Genomic DNA, 15565 nt, shown 5'->3' on the forward strand with positions numbered 1-15565 from the left:
TTGAATGGCCTGCTTAATTTGGGCTGAACGGGTCATATAAAAATTTTAAACCTCCGTTTATTTCACCGATTTAAACTTAAAATTTAAATTTTATTATATTTAAAAATTTTTAAAAATAATCATATTTAATTTTTTATTATAATAAAAAATTTTAACATAAAATTATATTTCAATACAAATTAAAAACTAAACAGGTACCAAGTTACCCTCAATTCAACATTTCAAACGTAAAGCAACTCCACAATTCTGACTTTTTTTTACTGGGTCCACAGGTCTGATTTGGTCGCACTCTTTTGAGTAACCAATGATGCTCCCTGTTTGTGTAATGAGTGGCCGTTACTATTTTTGGCCTTCAGTTATGAGTATTCTAAAAATTTTTAGTTGGCATTAGTTTAAAAAAAATTTAAAAAATAAAAATAAAAAATTGCTACCCGATTAAAAAAAGATACCTACAAAAAATTTTAATTATTATATAGATAATTTTTCTTAAAGTAAATTTTAAGGTTTTTTTATGCATCATCCCATTTTTTATTTTAAAAAATTGCTACCCAATTAAAAAAAAATGACTAAAAATAAAAATTATTATTTAGAAAACTTTCTTTAATAAACTAATGACTAAAAAAGGTTATATTATTATTTAGAAAACTTTCTTTAATAAACTTTTAGGTGTTGTATTATTTTTTATGCATTAGATTACTATTTTTTTCAATTCAAACTATAGTTTTCAGTCATCTAAACGTTAATTCGAATTATATTTCTTATTCGAATTAAAATTTCAAATACACAATTAGACATTAGTTCGGATTACTTTTTAAATCACACTGTTTAGATTTTTATGTTCAAATAAGAAAAGTTTAAATTACACAATTCAAACTAATGAATCAAACGAGCACTTATTGTTGGTGCTTCCATTTCCTCCGAGAAACAAGCTATGGGCATTGGGGCAAATTAATAGAGATTCTGCAGGTTTTATTATGGCAGGGCTTGTGGGGAAACTTGATGGTGTTTTCTTTGTTCATGAAGGTGAAGCTTAAGCTATCTCCATGAGTTTCCTATGGGCTTTAGATGTTAGTTTGAATCCTCAGTTCGTGTAATCTGATGCACTGATAATCATCCAAGTTACGGGACACTCTTCTTTCCTTTTCTTTTGTAACGAGTTTAGTTTATTATTGTTAGATGTATTTAGTTTATTATATTATTTTCTAAGAGTTAAGTTATGTTATGTGTACAGGAAAGCTAATAACGCTATCCACACTTTAGCTGCTTATACTCTTAATATAGATGATGAGCTAATTTAATTAGTGAAAACTCTAACTTTCATGAAATCTGTTATTATATCATACGTTTATTCTTATTAATAATAACAAAGTCTATTCTTAAAAAAAAAAAAAATTATTCTCATTGGTGTCTTTGAATTTTTGGGTTACTTTCAGTTTGTTTCTTGAACTTTAAAAACTCTTATTTTGCCTCATAAATTTTGAATTATTCTCACTTAGCTCCTATTTATTGTAATTTCTATTAAAATTAAACGAAAAAAGAGGAAGTTATGTTTGATCATGTGGTTTTTATTTTATTTATTTTTTAATAGAAATCTAAACAGAAAGATCACATGACTGCATATCCATTTTTAATAAAAATTACAATAAAAGAGAATAAATGAAAATAATTCAAAATTTATAAAATAAAATAAGAGTTTTTAAACTTTAAAAAATAAATTAAAAATTATCTTAAAATTTAAAAGTATTAGTGATAATAAATTTTTTTTTTTTAAAGTTCCTCACCTAAAATTCAGCATTATTAGAAAACAATACAAAAAGAAAAGGTACCTCCCGTGCAGGTAAGGGTGTAAATCGGCCGGGTAGGGTAGGGTTGAGTTGAAAAATTGAGCCTACCCGATCAGTGCGGGTTGAGAACATTTTAGGCCACGACACTCTCTTAAGTCTACAAATTCGCAACCTTTCAGGTGACCTCGGGTAGGGTCGGGTTACTCAGATTGGTGATCTCAAGGACCACACGATCACTTTTTAGTCAATTAATCTGTGCTTGTTACAGAAGAAATCATTATCAAACAGAACATGTCTTTCCTTCAAGAGGGGGTCTAAATGCAAAGTGAATAATTAAAACACTCACTTTGAAATCAAACACTTCCAATATAAATAAAAAATATCATAATTCAACAACTATGGCATACAAGTATTTTTTACACAAACCGTGAATCCAAAACATAAATAAGTTAACAGTTTAAATGCATAAAGTCCATAAACTTATGAAAATAAGAATTTGAAGTGTTGGACATTGTTTTACCTACTTTGAACATGTTCGGCCGGATAGGGTTACATCAGGTTCATGTAATCTCACCCCGAGTCTCTACCCACGTAATGCGAGTTAAGCATAATTAAAATTAAAAATTAAATAAAAAATTAAAAACTCGTAATTTTTTAGTAGGATCGGCTCGACTCGGCCGGATTCGTGGAGGCCCTACGTGCGGGTGGACGCTCAACTCAAGCCTCAAGTACTGCCGCGCTCTCTCAGAGCAATACAGGCGCGCCCTCTCTGTCTCTCTCTCTCCCTCCTCCGTTCTTCAAAAAAAAAAAAAAATCCCCCACTTCTCTTCTCTCTTCCGTTCTTAAAAAAAAAAAAAAAAAAAAAATTTCTCAATTCTCCGAAATTACCAAAATGCTCTCTCCGATCGACCACCGCCCCGACCATCCACCGATCTCCGATTCGGATGCCGACTCCGACGACGGCCGACCGGAATCCCAAAGAGCCCGGCACGCCGACCTCTCTGCGTCAATCTTCCGAGCCTACTTCGAGTTCTCCGGCCGATCGTCCTCCGCCACGACCCCCACCGACCTCTCGAAGATCCAGTCCTTCCTCACCTCTTCCTCCTCCGGCGCCCTCTCCTGCCTCATCTGCCTCGAACGCATCCGCCCCTCCGACCCCACCTGGTCCTGCACCTCCCTCTGCTTCGCCGTCTTCCACCTCCTCTGCATCCAGAGCTGGGCCCGCCAAGCCTCCGACTTGGCCGCCCTACGCGCGTCCACGCGCCTCCCCATCGATCCGGGCAAAGCCTCTGAGCTCTCTCTCTGGAACTGCCCCAAATGCAGGTCCGATTACTCCAAATCTCATATCCCTAAAACCTACCTCTGCTTCTGCGGCAAATTGGAGAATCCTCCCAGCGACGATCCCTGGATTCTCCCCCACTCTTGCGGCGAGGTCTGCGATCGTCCATTGAAGCACGGTTGCGGCCACCGCTGCTTGCTTCTGTGCCATCCCGGTCCCTGTCCTTCTTGCCCTAAGCTGGTGAAATCCCGCTGCTTCTGTGGATCCATCGAGGATGTTCGGAGGTGCGGGTTCAAGAACTTCTCTTGCAACAATGTCTGCTCCAAGCTGTTGGATTGCCGGGCCCATAGATGCTCGGAGATTTGCCACGAGGGGCCGTGCCCGCTGTGCCGAGTCCGGGGAATGTACCGGTGCCAATGCGGGAAGAGAGAGGAGGAAAAGGAATGCTGTGATCGGGTGAATTACCGGTGCAATAATCCGTGCGAGAAGATGCTCGGTTGCCGAAGGCATGTTTGCGAAAAGGGGTGTCATTCCGGGGAGTGCGGACCATGCCCGTTTCAGGGGAAGGGGAGTTGCCCGTGTGGGAAGAGAGTGTATGAAGGAATGGCTTGTGATGTAGATGTGCCTTTGTGTGGTGGGACTTGTGATAAGATGCTTAGTTGTGGCTTCCATAGATGCCCCGAAAGGTGCCATCGTGGTTCCTGCATTGAGACTTGCAGAATTGTGGTCACCAAGTCTTGCCGGTGTGGGAGCTTGAAGAAAGAGGTATGATTTTTCTTGACACTATTTCTAGTTTGGAGCAATGTTACTATTTTTAACTAATCACATCAGTCGTGGCAGGGCGCGGTTATAATTTTTCTTATTAAGTACGGACACAATTGAAATTATAGAGAAATTTTATGGTAAAAGTTCAAAACTTTGAAACTTAAGTGGCGTTATTGAATCACATGTTGACATGCCAACTATGAAATTATTGGCTATTGTGCAAAAACCCAAAAACGATCTTAGGTTAAGAGGGGTTGAAAAACATCATCACTTATGTTTAGCAAGTTTTCCTATATTATTTGATCAATTGTATGTGCTGTTTTCTTTTATGAGTTTAATTAGTAAAGGCCGTTGAATGTAGGGTAGATTCCTTGCTACCAAGATATTTCATGTGAAAGGAAATGTCAGAGATTGAGAGACTGTGGTCGCCATGCTTGCAGGCGCCGCTGCTGTGACGGGGACTGCCCACCATGCTCTGAGGTCTGTGTTCTTGTTTCAGTATTTTTAGTAAAGGTTTGTGAATTTTGGCTTTTTATTAATTTTTCAAGCTTTAGATTTGTGGCAGAAAGCTACGGTGTAAGAACCACAAATGTCCTTCTCCCTGCCATAGGTGAGTTATTTTTAGCTTGCTGTATGCGAGAGGCTTGGCCTATTGTAAAATTGGTAGTGTTAAAACTATAAAGAAAACGAGGATACTATCACTCTGTTAACTGTTTCTGCAACTTCATATAATTGGCATTCTAGTCACCCCCTTTTTTTTTTTTTTTGATACAACACAGGATTGAACTCTGAACCCCCCACCCAAACCCCCCAGTGCCACTAGACCATGAGGTCTTAGGCTAGTCCCGTTTTTTTACTTCTAAAATAAAAAAAATATCAAGCTCTGCTGCTCCTTTCTCTTCTTTTATTTGCGGGTTTTGAGTTATTTCCGCCTTCATAGATGAGAATAGTAGCTTCCTGATAGAGATTAATAATGTTGATCGTTACAAACTAAATAGGTGCGGGTATCTTTTATATATGTAACACAAAGCAGTTCTTTTTCTTGGATAAAAAACATCCATTGCTGAATAGAAGTAGCTAACATGAGCTAAATTTGGGAGACTTAAAGTCTCTATGCCATCTTGGATGCTATATTAAAAAACCTATTTCTAGTCACCGGTTTTGAGATATTTCTTTAAAATAGGTCAGCATTGGAGAAAAATATTTTTCAAAGCTTTCGCTAAAATTAATATATCTTTTTCTTGATAATCTACCAATTAATCATGTAGCCTGTGATATTTTGTTCTTGCAGAGGTCCTTGTGCTCCTTGCCCAGTCATGGTGACAATCTCCTGTGCATGTGGTGAGACACACTTCGAGGTGCGGATTTCATTATTTGACATTTTTTAGTCCCTTTATATAAACAAAATCAGTTTATTGTTATTGGCTCGCTAGGCGATAATGACACAACATGGTACTCTAGTGACTGCTGAAGAAATATTTACCTCGGGACCATGCTCAGTTCTTCCTTGGTTTATTGGGAATAACTGCTCTCGTTTTATGCTTTACACACGATCTTTTTAATCGTTCCTCTTAAACTTGCTACGTTAAATATCTTCTGATGAAGCCCATGTTAGGTTCCTTGTGGTACTGAGATGGATCAAAAGCCTCCCAGGTGTGCTAAACGATGCCCTATTATTCCGTTATGCAGGCATCGAACAAATCTTAAGGTACTGGTGGTCGGTTTTCTGCTGTTTCTTGCAGCAATCAGTGTATGTTATTAGGAGTATGAGACACACTCATCTTTATTTGAACATTAGTTGCTTTATGTTGATTTTCTGAAAGATTCCAGCCTTTTTTTTTCTTTTAAGAAGCTCAAAAAAGAAAATATCTAGTTCGTGGTATGTTTTGCTAATGACGATCTTACATAAATGTCCAGCCTCATAAATGTCATTACGGAGATTGTCCCCCATGCCGGCTGCTTTGTGACGAGGAATATTCATGTGGCCACAAGTGCAATCTATGGTCTGCAAATTTTTCATTACGTGGTTATTATCTTATGATTTTTTGAGGTATACAGTCATACATGCATTCTTTTCTTTCCAACCATTTCTTAATATCTTCTATTTTCAGGTGTCATGGGCCTAAGCCTCCTCCTAATCCGGAATTTACATTAAAGCCAAAGAAAAAGAAGTCTGTTCGTCAGATCGAAGGCACACCTGGTTCTCCATGCCCTCCTTGTCCCGAGCTCGTTTGGAGATCATGTATTGGCCAGCATATTGGAGCTGAAAAGATGGTATGTTTTTTCTTGGAATATATAAACCTTTCAGAATGTAGAGTTTATTTGTTTACTTGTCCTCTGTAAAGCAACTTTGTCACTTTAACGTGGTTTATTACCTTCTAAACTTAAGTTTCTTTTTTTTGCTCTTCTTGTTAGATGGTCTGCTCAAATAGAATGCAGTTTTCCTGTGAAAACTTGTGTGGGAATCTTCTACCTTGTAGCAATCATTATTGCACTAAAACTTGCCATGCCCTCAAGAGTCTGTCTTCAACATCAGTCCAGCAAGCAGGAAGTGAGCCTTGTGAAGACTGTAATCTTCCTTGTGAAAAGGTGTTAACGGGTCCTTGTTTTGACAATACTGGTTACTTTTTTGTGCCCTCTGTTTACCTTTACATTGTTTATGCTTGTCGGAGGTAATTGGGTTGACATATTTTTCTTGCCATACTTCTTTTTATTTGTTTGTAAACTTATTGATATGAATGCCTCTATTCAGGAGAGGGCGCCTGCATGTTCACATCCCTGTCCCCTAACTTGTCACCCTGGAGACTGCCCCCCCTGCAAGGTTCTTGTAAAACGATCATGTCACTGTGGTTCAATGGTCCATGTTTTTGAGTGCATATATTACAACAGCTTGTCTGAGAAGGAGCAAATGAATGTTCGTTCATGTGGTGGGCCATGCCACAGGTAGGCGAAATATATGTACTCTTGTTTTTGTTTAATGAGATTGAAAGAAGTAGCTTAGAAATGACACGTTATGTGCAGAAAATTGCCAAATTGTACGCATCTATGCCCTGAGACTTGTCACCCCGGACAATGCCCATCCCCTGAAAAGTGTTCCAAAAAGGTAATTATTTTGTTGCTTATATCAGTATTTTATGAGAAGAAGGTATAAAACTGTGTACTCAAGTATGTGAATGCCGCTTTTGGTTTGGTTCACCTAGTATTTTTTTATCTAATTTTCTTTCTTTTACTTTTCCGTTGCAAGGTTTCTGTTCGTTGTGGATGTCAGACCTTGAAAAAGGAGTGGTTATGTAATGATGTTCAAGCAGCCTATCGCAGTGCTGGTTCTGATCCCAAAGACATATCAAAAAATCAATATGGACTTGGTCTTATACCTTGCAATTCTGATTGCAAGAGTAAAATACAAGTTGTTGAATCAGAGTTACGGTTGCGTAAATCGAAAGTTTCAGAGGTAATGTCTCTATAATTAAACTAAAAAATTTCATATACTTGCAGCATATGTAATATGGCTAGCATTTAGCACGTAACTGTTTTAGTGAAAGTTTGTTTAGGGGCCCCTTGTTTTCTCCTTTCCTTGTATGTCCAACACAAGCTTCGATCATTAATTTATGGAACCAGTTATACAGTAAACTATTTTCCTGTATAAGCTATAAAAAGCAGATTGCTTTACTTGTCTTAAAAATAAACCTCATGCTTAATTTTCTAGTAATGTGGAAGTTAAACGTACCTAAATGCCCTCGAGCAACATTTTCAATGTGTTCTATTCTTCAAGGTAAAGGAACCAGAAACTGAGAAACATGGCCCAAAACGTAAAAGAAGGCGGGAACGAGTACAGGAAACCAAGCAAATCTCAAGACTGCAAGTAAGTTACTTTCTCTGGAAGGTGAGAATTCTGATTAGCCTCCTTATGTGCTTGCTAATGGTGATTGTTCGTTCATTCTGAACAGAGAGTAGCGGCCACAGTGAAGCGGCTTCTTCTAGCTGTCCTTCTTGCGGTGGCTGTGATTGCAGCACTGTATTATGGCTACAAGGGTCTCCTGTGGCTCTCCGATCGGATGAATGAAGTTGATGATCAAAGACAAAGAAGGTACCATAGAATCTAATCTTCTCAAACCCATGTTTGACATGGGTCTGCCAGGGTAGTCCTGCACGAGGCTTTGTGCAATATTATTTATCCTTGTAAGTTGTTATTACTTGTAAGCATATAAAAGACTAAATTATACGTTCTTTTTACTGGAGAGAAGAAAATTTTCCATCGGCAAATGGTAAGGAAATAAATAGAAATATTTTTGATGTGGTCTTATAATATATCGTTCGACTGGTGTACTACAATGCGCACTTGTTGTATTTGTTTTTTTATTCTATGATGATATTGGTCTTAATTATATATTGTTTGAGTTGTGTGCTAGAATGCGCACTAGTTGTAGTCTTCTTTTATTATTATTCTATGATGATATTAATCTATACATGAACGTAATTAACGTTAGCATGTGTGAGATCTTCCAAATGCTATTCAGATTCTCAAATCTCACATAGCAGTTTAGCCAAGTTTTCCTTTTCCGTTTTAAGTGTGATATTGGCAATTGGCATCACAGGAGGAAGTTGGGACCCAGCAAGCATAACGTGTGATTTTGTGTACTAATTTATAAGTAAAATGCTTAGTGGCACTACGTGTGCTAAGCACCTCTCACAAGTAGGACCCATCTTTTATTAGTGCATATCGTTCAGTTCCACGGGTGTCATATAGCATTGTTAGTATGAAATTGTTAAAAGTGTCCTCTACGTGCTTTTTTGCTCTTGTTCTTGTTCTCGTTTTTTGTTTGCTAAACTATTAACGTGTGTTTTGGTGGTAAAGACTGGAAAGCCTTGGTCAGTAACTCGTAGACTAGAATATTCTTAGCCCAAAAAAATATGACTGGGAACGATAAGTGCCGTCTATTAGTAAAGCTTAAATCCGATGGCGCCTTTACAAAGAGCGACTGACCCGGCATTTTATTTTATTTTATGACTTGCACGTGTCTTATTTTCTCCGACACCAAATTTTGAACTTTCTTTTCTTCTTGCAAGACTAACCTTATCTTGTAGTACAAGTCTTCTTTCACCCGCTTTCCCACTGTTATCACTTCTCATGCAATGTATGGTGAGCCCTAAGATTTTTAATGCTCTTTTAATTTTCTGCTTTTTATTTTTCTTAATAAATTAATTTCAATGAATTAATTAAGTTCGCCGTTGGTCTTCTTTGTACCATACTTTGAAAAATTAGACTAAATGAGACACGACGAGGGTGTCCGCAGCTTGGTAAAATTCATACTATTCCACAACGTGATGAGTTCTTATATCCGTTTAGTTCACTGATTTGAGTTTTTAATTTGAGTTGAGATGTGACTTTATGTGAGAGCTTCTTACTGTAATAAAAAAGTTAGACGTGATTGTTTCTGATAGCTTTTTACTGTAATAAAACTCAAATTCTAAACTCGAATCGATAAAATGAACGAGACTTACATTATTAATACGTACTCTTTATACTCTCAAAAGTAAATAAACAAATAAATAAATAAAACGTACCTTTTCATTTGATTAAGTTCAAATTTTGCAACTCGTCGGTCAACAACAAAAAAGTCCTACACAATCTTCTTATTTCAACAACTACTCCAACTCCCCTTTCTTTCTGTCTCTCTGTCTTTAGTGAGTTGCTCTCATTTATTTCTTAATTTGGTGTTCTGTTAGGGCTGTGATGCCGAGGATTTATGAATCAAGAATGATCATATTGCTAATAATAATAACCACAATAACATTGATGTAACATAGAATTTTCAATTTATATGTTCCTTCCCAATGGATTTTACCAAATTAAACATGGATAGCGACTTAAATAATGAGTTTAATGTACGAAAAGTATTATTTATGACCATTAGTGATAAAATCAGGACACACATGATAGCCCATCAAAATACTTAAAAACATTTTATAATCTATCACAACAGACGTAGTGATGCGTCACTCAAGTTAATTAAGAACAATATTTTTCAAGGTCCTAGCTCCTTTGCATTATTTGTATATTTGATATTTTCCTTTATGTAGGTTTTTATTGTGTTGATGGGTATTTTAGATAATCTTCTTGATGACAAGATGAGCTATAATTGACCTCAAGGAAGATTAGGTTAACCACATGGCTAACAGGGAAGATCATAGACGAGGTGAGCGGCATAGCCAACACAGAGAGGTTGGCCACCAAGCCAAGTCGAGAAGACGAGGTCGCCTAGCCAATTTAGTAGAGTGTTGGTAGCTTTACTAATGATGATGTCGACGCCTTTGATAAAAATAGCAGCTGGACATAAAGTCAGACACTTTGATCGGCTATATTCACGACGGCCTACTTTGTTCGAAAATATTTACCGCAGCTCGGCCTAGATGAAGTCGACCAAAACACCACAGCCTATATGGAAAATATGCTAAAATGAGGATGTCAATCTGCAAATCATGAAGACAAGGACGATTCAAAAAACGGAAATTAGAGATATTCTTCTCATTTAATTCAAATAATTCATATTTATCACTAGATGGCTATAAATAGAGGTCTACCCCTCACTGGGGGAGGAAGTCTAATTTTTGGCATTAGCCCTTGAGTGCTCTTCTAATTCTCTTGTTCATAGTAAAATTTGCCGAGAAACTCTAAGTGGTCGTAACTTTCAATTGAGATGAATCATTATAAACTTCGCGTTTTCTTTACTCTTCTTTATATTTTCTCATCAATATACGTTAACAACGAGTGTGAGCTAATACGTGGTGAGGTGATCGTTAAAGTTTTATTTATTTGACGAATTTTGACCATAATCATATTGTATTGAGTGAATCAAACCTCTTTCACTATAACGAAAAACGATAGAGCCAATTTTAAATAAAAAAAAAAACAAAAACACACTTGTTTTATCGATATGTTGCGTTTTACCATATATGTTCAATAATGGTGCATATATCCTCTACGATTTATAGATCATGTATTAATGTTAGCTCTAATATGGGAAGTTTTAACATGATTTGAATTTTGAAAAACATATGGCATAGTTTAAGTTTAACACATTTATAAAACATAAGGAGTAAATGTAAATATATAAGGAAAACATAACATTTTGATTATTATCAAATTTTAAATATAGTCTGATATGGATTTATTTCCAGCTCAAGATTTTGCGTTGAAATTTGAATATAGTCACCAGAAGTCACACTGGATTTCTGACATATAAAGTCTGAACCAAACATCTTCAATAAGTATGAAAACTGAAAAACGAAGGTGGAGGACACCGGCCACCGTTACTTTCATGGAAAACCCCATTTCTCTGCCCCCACAAAGATTTATTTCCACCAAATTCATACGGTATATTTATTGCTGCTACTACAATTTATACCCCCTAATTTATCTACACATTTATAAACGGAAACGCACCATTATTTTGAAACACAAAAAGACGTCACACGAAACGATTGATTTCTGAAGAAACAGGATCCTGACCCTACACGTGGCAAACTCTAGAAAGCAGTGGGCCTTATCCCCATTGACTGCTTTATTGAAAATTCAGAGTCAAACACAGCCCAACTTGGAAGGACCCAAAACTCAAAGCTCAATTGTCTAAAGTTCGGACCACCTTTTTAGCATTTTTTCCTTTTCTAACGGTGGACCATACTTGAGAAAAGGACTGACCAAAGTTCTAGTACGTGAGGAAGGGATAAAAGTACAGAAATAAAACTTGGCACGCTGGCTATTGACAAACCACACTGCACATGCATCGGCTGAGGGCCATGAGCCAGACTGTGTTCACACGCCAACGCAATCATTCTCTCACTCATTTGATTATCTTATTGGCTCTCAAATGCTCAAGAAATGCATTTCTTCTGGTAATCAAAGAAGTGAGGAATAAAAGTGATCAAATGGTATCATCTTATCACTAATGAGTTGGTGTAGTTATAAAAATGCCTTGTTTCAATGTTCCCCGTCAAATGAACTTTGTCGCGTTGGACTCATAATAATTTGTGTAATAGTGGCCTCATAAGTAAATTGGATTAAATCATGTTCATTCTATTTTATCAGTCGACCACAAATTTCTTCTACGATTATGGAGAAATGACACCAATCGTCCTCTTTTTAAATTAAACAAAAATATATATATATATATATATATATATCATGTGCTTTGTAGTTGAATGATGAACAAACTAGTCGTATATAATACAACATGCAATACCCGTCGACCAAGTCATAGGCGTACAGATTTGAAGATTGAGGTGTATCAATACATACGTGTCACTTGCACAAACAAATGTAGAGTACAATAATAATGGAGGAGAATAATGAATAAGAGTGTTTAATCAATTTCATGATGGCTCTGACAAATAAAAAGGGCAAGGCCTAAAAAGAGCCCCAAACTTGAAAATCAATCATTGTAAAATGTAATCATTCTCTCAGTTAGCAGTTTCACGAAAATTCTACATCAAAAAGTCAGATGAAAGCCCCCTAAACTTTACATTGGAAAAAGAAGTATACCCACAAGAATCAAAAGGCTAAAAAATCACTTTTTTTTTTGTTTTTTTGTTTTTTCAATTATCCCTACTCTGAAACAATGGAGATTACACCACTAGAGATGCTTCCATGACTGTCATCACAAAGACTCAAAGCTCTCTCCAAATTAGCCACAATGTCAGTCATGGTTGGCCTCTCTTTCCCTTCCAAATTCACACAATGCATAGCCGTATACGCCACCAACTCCACAGCCTCACCTTCATTCAACTCCGGCGGGCCAACCCTTTGGTCCAAAACCTTCGCCAATTCTCCGGCCATTATTGCCGGCACCGCGAAGTCCACCACGCTGATCGGCGTCCCCCCGTCTTCCCCATTCTTGAAAATCGCCCTCTTCCCCGTCAACAGCTCCAACAACACCACCCCGAGCCCGTAAACATCGCTCTTCGCTGTCAACACATTTAGTCCATAGTACTCAGGATCAATGTATCCAACCGTCCCGGCGGCTTTCGTCGGCCGGTAATCACGACCGGACTCAGGCCCCATTAAGGACAGCCCGAAATCGGACACTTTTGCAGTCCAATTCGCATCTAACAAAATGTTGGAGGACTTAATATCTCTATGAATTATAGGAGGAACTGCATAATTGTGAAGATATTCAATCCCTCTCGCAGCATCTAACGCGATTTTGATCCTAATTTTCCACGAATTCAAGACACTGCTTCGCTTTTCCACATTGTTCTTGTCGTGCAAATGATCATACAAAGCTCCATTCTTCATGTACTCATAAACCAAAAGCCGTTCTTCCTTTTCCTCACAGAATCCCACAAGCCTCACCAAGTGCTTGTGGTGAAGCCGCGACAAGAACGACAATTCCGATTCAAATGCGCTTTCTTTCTCTTGGTACTTCCTCGCCAGTTGCGCCGTTTCGCTTCTCTTGATCGCCACTTCCCGGCCGTCGGTCAATTTTCCCCGGTAAACGACCCCGAAGCTCCCCGCCCCGAGCTTGTTCTCCGGCGAGAAATTGATCGTCGCGGCTGCGAGCTCCGCGAACGAAAACTCCTCCGCTCTGTCAGCGTGTTTCGACGACGTCCCGCTCCTCTGCCGCCGCATAATTCTCGACCCCTGGCGCCGAATCGTCGACGACCGCGACGGTGGACTATTATTCGACGTCCCTCCTCCTCCACCGTTGGAGCTTGCCTCTCTTGTGATCGTCGGCTGGACCGAATTGTGAATCTTCTTGTGGCCGAAGCAGACTCCGGTCCACAAGCAGTAAACCACGGTACAAATGCCGGCGAATGCGCCGACCGATCCGACAATGGCGAACGCCAAAAGGCCTCTCGTCAAAGCCCCCGACGGCGACGATGACGATGGCGGAGAAATTGACGGTGATGGTGGTAAAGGCTGTTGTGGGGTTGGCGGTGGTGATGAAATTTGAGGCAAACAAGGCTTGCAAATATTCCCTTTACCAGAACAGAGCTTTTGAGATAAAGGGTAAGTAGAACAATTACAAGTGGACGAAACACAAGGCCCGGGAAGAATTTCTGGTAATGGCACAACAGAAAAAGAAGAAGAAGAAGAAGAATTATTGGTTATATTAGACCAACCTGGTCCCCAACAAACGACAGAGAAATTCGCAGTTGTTAAACCACAAGTGAAATCCAAGCTCGAAACAATCAGCTCAAACGAAACCCCATTTGTGTCGTTCACGGAAAATCTCCCTCCTCCTCCCCAACAAACGACAGTGTTATTCGAAGCCCTGATTGCGCAGCTATGATTAGCTCCAAGAGAAAGCTGAGAATACTCGAAAGCTTCCGATCCAATCGGAGTATTCAACTGACCGGAATCGTTGTTCCCTTCGCAGACCAAAAACCCGGTGGTATTGACCCCGCAGACGTGAGAACCTCCGGCGAAAATGCTCGTCATGGACATGTTACCAAACCTATTTTCAATCCGGCTCGGGGACGACCCGCTTCCCCAGCATCGAACCCGCGAGTTTTCCTTCAAAATCCCGCAGGAAAACCCCGACCCGGATGAAATCGAAGCGAACCGGTCCGACCCAGATGGGAGACGGAAGGAATGGTCGTATCTCCAGCATTTCACCGTGCCGTTACTCGCCACCGTCGCGCAGATATGGTGGTCTCCGACGGCGAGATTTTCCAATACAACAGTGGTGTTGAAGTAGACCCTCCGGGACTCCGTTACGGCGGTGGCGTTCTCCGACAGGAGGTTGCCCCAGCAAAAGAGGCTATCGCCGCCGGTTCTGAGGCCGCAGAGGGTGGTCCGGCCGCCGGATATGGAGGAGTACGAGACGTTGGGGAGAACGTCGACGTTTTGGGAGCGGCGGTGGCAGACGATGCTCTGCGTGGGCCTGCTGGCAACGACTCCGCAGACGGCGCCGGAGTGGGTGACGGCAAGGGTGGCGCCGGAACCGAGGGCATCGGCGATGGAGAAGACAACGGAGATGACGGCGACGGCGAGAGAGACGGCGACGGAGGGTGAGGGCAGTTTCGTCATCTAAAGGAGATGGGGTAGTCTCGTCTGCTTCATTGGAAGATAGAGAGAGAAAGAGAGGAGAGAGAGAGAGTTGAGGAGTTTAGAGAAGCTAGAGAAAGAATGTGAGATCTTTGAGGGGATATAAGTTGTTGACGAGTTTCTTGGTTGTTTCAGTTTCAGACTTACAGAAAAACTGATATTATTAAAAATTATGAAAATGCCTGGGCCGTGTTTGTGGCATTTATATTACATGAACGTTTATTTCATAGATTAAAATCATATTATTAAAATTATTTTTAATTTATGTGTATTTTTTTAGAGAAAATACTGTAGCGAACCACGAATCATGATTCGAATTAAGGAATGAATCCTCCGACCAAACAACTCTTTATTTATTTGTTTATTGTGTTTTTAGATATTTTCAGGGACTATCGATCAAAATAACATATTTTTTTTTTCTTTTGAAAAAAACAGAAAGTAATTTCATTCTATATTAGGTATGCTTAGATATTTAAGTTTAAAAAGAAGGTATGCTTAGATATGTAAAATTTGAGGAAAAAACAACTATATTATTGTAGATTAAGTGGGATTGTCCATATAATTTTTAGAAATAAAAAATTTGAGTAAGCCGTTTTTCTTTTTTCTTTTAAAATGGACTTAGCAAACAGTTTGATTTTAGGTTATAATAATTTATGGTAACTTAGGGAAATTATAATAACAATTTACTCG

General features: G+C 38.9%; 2 protein-coding genes across 2 annotated transcripts; one reads left to right on the plus strand and one right to left on the minus strand.

Moving 5' to 3' along the window:
* The first annotated feature begins 2484 nt into the window (after positions 1-2484).
* On the plus strand, positions 2485-8159 carry LOC21391067 (NF-X1-type zinc finger protein NFXL2). The gene is made up of 13 exons (XM_024168914.1): positions 2485-3828; positions 4195-4308; positions 4383-4438; positions 5120-5186; positions 5444-5536; positions 5746-5831; positions 5940-6102; positions 6244-6417; positions 6581-6771; positions 6850-6931; positions 7073-7279; positions 7601-7690; positions 7776-8159. The coding sequence occupies exons 1-13, from the start codon at positions 2677-2679 to the stop codon at positions 7929-7931; spliced, it is 2631 nt and encodes an 876-aa protein (XP_024024682.1). The 5' UTR covers positions 2485-2676; the 3' UTR covers positions 7932-8159.
* Positions 8160-12162: 4003 nt separating this feature from the next.
* Positions 12163-15041, minus strand: LOC21391068 (putative serine/threonine-protein kinase-like protein CCR3). Its single transcript, XM_010103117.2, has one exon. It carries the CDS (start codon positions 14855-14857, stop codon positions 12431-12433), a length of 2427 nt encoding a protein of 808 aa, XP_010101419.1. The 5' UTR covers positions 14858-15041; the 3' UTR covers positions 12163-12430.
* Between the last annotated feature and the right edge of the window lie 524 nt (positions 15042-15565).

The sequence above is a fragment of the Morus notabilis genome, unplaced genomic scaffold (genome assembly GCF_000414095.1).
Source record: "Morus notabilis unplaced genomic scaffold, ASM41409v2 Scaffold997, whole genome shotgun sequence".
NCBI classification, from domain to species: domain Eukaryota; kingdom Viridiplantae; phylum Streptophyta; class Magnoliopsida; order Rosales; family Moraceae; genus Morus; species Morus notabilis.